This window comes from Plasmodium gaboni, assembly GCF_001602025.1.
Source record: "Plasmodium gaboni strain SY75 chromosome Unknown, whole genome shotgun sequence".
In the NCBI taxonomy this organism is placed as follows: domain Eukaryota; phylum Apicomplexa; class Aconoidasida; order Haemosporida; family Plasmodiidae; genus Plasmodium; species Plasmodium gaboni.
In genome coordinates this window covers 1-1,815 of record NW_017385400.1, presented here as the reverse complement: position 1 = coordinate 1,815, position 1,815 = coordinate 1, and the positions used below count along the sequence as shown (strand labels likewise).

At 16.3% G+C, this 1,815-nt stretch overlaps 1 protein-coding gene across 1 annotated transcript; it reads right to left on the bottom strand.

The window, feature by feature from the left end:
* Positions 1-531: 531 nt before the first annotated feature.
* Positions 532-1,815, bottom strand: PGSY75_0022800B (hypothetical protein; the record flags this gene model as incomplete). The annotated part of the gene is made up of 3 exons (XM_018783373.1): positions 532-612; positions 732-874; positions 950-1,815. Coding segments are annotated over 3 exons (1,090 nt in total), but the record flags the coding sequence as incomplete, so codon positions are not given.

Sequence of the window (1,815 nt, the reverse complement as noted above, 5' to 3'; positions counted from 1 at the left end):
ATATTATATAGTTATATACTTATAACATTCAACCATTTTTTTGAACACATAAAAATATTAATATTTATTTATTTTTATTGTATTTTATTTTGTTTAGTTTTATTTTTTTTTTCCCCTTCTAATTCAAAATCATAAATAGAAGGAAAAATATATATATATATATATATATATATATATATAATATATATAATATATATTTATATTTTATATCATTATAAAACATAAATAGAATAATTATAACGTGAAAAAAATATGGATTATTATTAAAAAAAAAAGTAAAATATATAAATGTATTCAAAGAAATTAAAAAAAAAAAAAAAAAAACAAGGATGAATAAAATTTAATTAATATATAAAACATAAACATCAACATCAACACATTTTTTTATATTAATATAAAAATAATTATAGAAAAAATATACAAAAATGGGAGCATATATATTATATATATATATATATATATATATATTTTGGAACATCAAAATTTGTATCATATATATAATATATAATATATATATTTATTTAGTTTTTTTTAAAAATTTTTAAAATAATTTGAAAAGCCGTCCCTGATTAGATACAACTGATTTAAAGTTTTAAGCCAGAAACATATCAACTGATGTAAAAAAAAATAAATAAATATATATTATATATATATATATATATATAATGTTACATTGTTGACATATACACATGATTCATATACATATAACATGGTGTGTAAAACATTCTTACCTCTTCATCAGTATGTGTTCTTGTCATATTATATGGTGCATTCAATAAAAGCAAATCTCCATATAAAGATAAATTTTGATATAATATATTCTTAATACTTTTATAAATATCTATAAGAATACCCAAGTCCTTATTTATTTCATCTAAAATAAAATATATATATATATATTTATATATGTATGTATTTATTTATATATATATATATTTTTTTTTCTTACTTAGATTTGATATGGTATCATAATTGTAAAAGAAAAAGTTATAAATGTCAAAGTTGTTTATTTTTTTATTTGATATACTATTTAAAGATACTCTTAGTGTTTTTCTATAGTCCCAATTAAATATTCCCCATAAATAAAAATTAATATTTTCATTATAACTTTTTTTTGTGGAATCTGTATCATCATTAATGTTATAATTATTTGAGAGAAAATATTCTTTAGATGAATCTTTTTCATCCTTGTCATCCTTGTCATCTTTATCATCTTGTGTAAAAAATTCATTTTTTTTGTAATTGCATTTGTTGTCTTTTTTGATAATATGACATTTTGATTTTATGATTTTATCTTTTTTAAGTTTTAAACGTTTATCATATATATCTGTATCACTAGATAGGTTTAGTTGTGTATCAGATTCTTTATTATTACAATTTAATTGGTTAAATTTTTTTTTTTTTTTTTTTATATTTTTTTTTTGTTCTTGTTTATTTTTTAAATGTTCTTTGGCTAGTTTATATCTCCTATCAATATTTCCATCAGATGTTAATTGTATATTCATGTAATTAAATTTAAGTCTATAGAATTTAGAATATGAATAACCAATAAGTGGAGATAAAATAAAATCTGTATGATCATATTTTGTTTTATTTCCATATTTAATATTAGGTTTTAGAATTTTTACAATAATATTTTTACATAATTTATTTATATATATATGCATGACATATATATATAATAAAATATTAATATTATTTTTACAATATTTATATAACATATCAACTTTATTCATTTTTTCTTCTTCAATTATATTTTGAATTTGTTTTAAATATGAGTTATATTCATTATTGTCATTATTATTTATAGTGTTA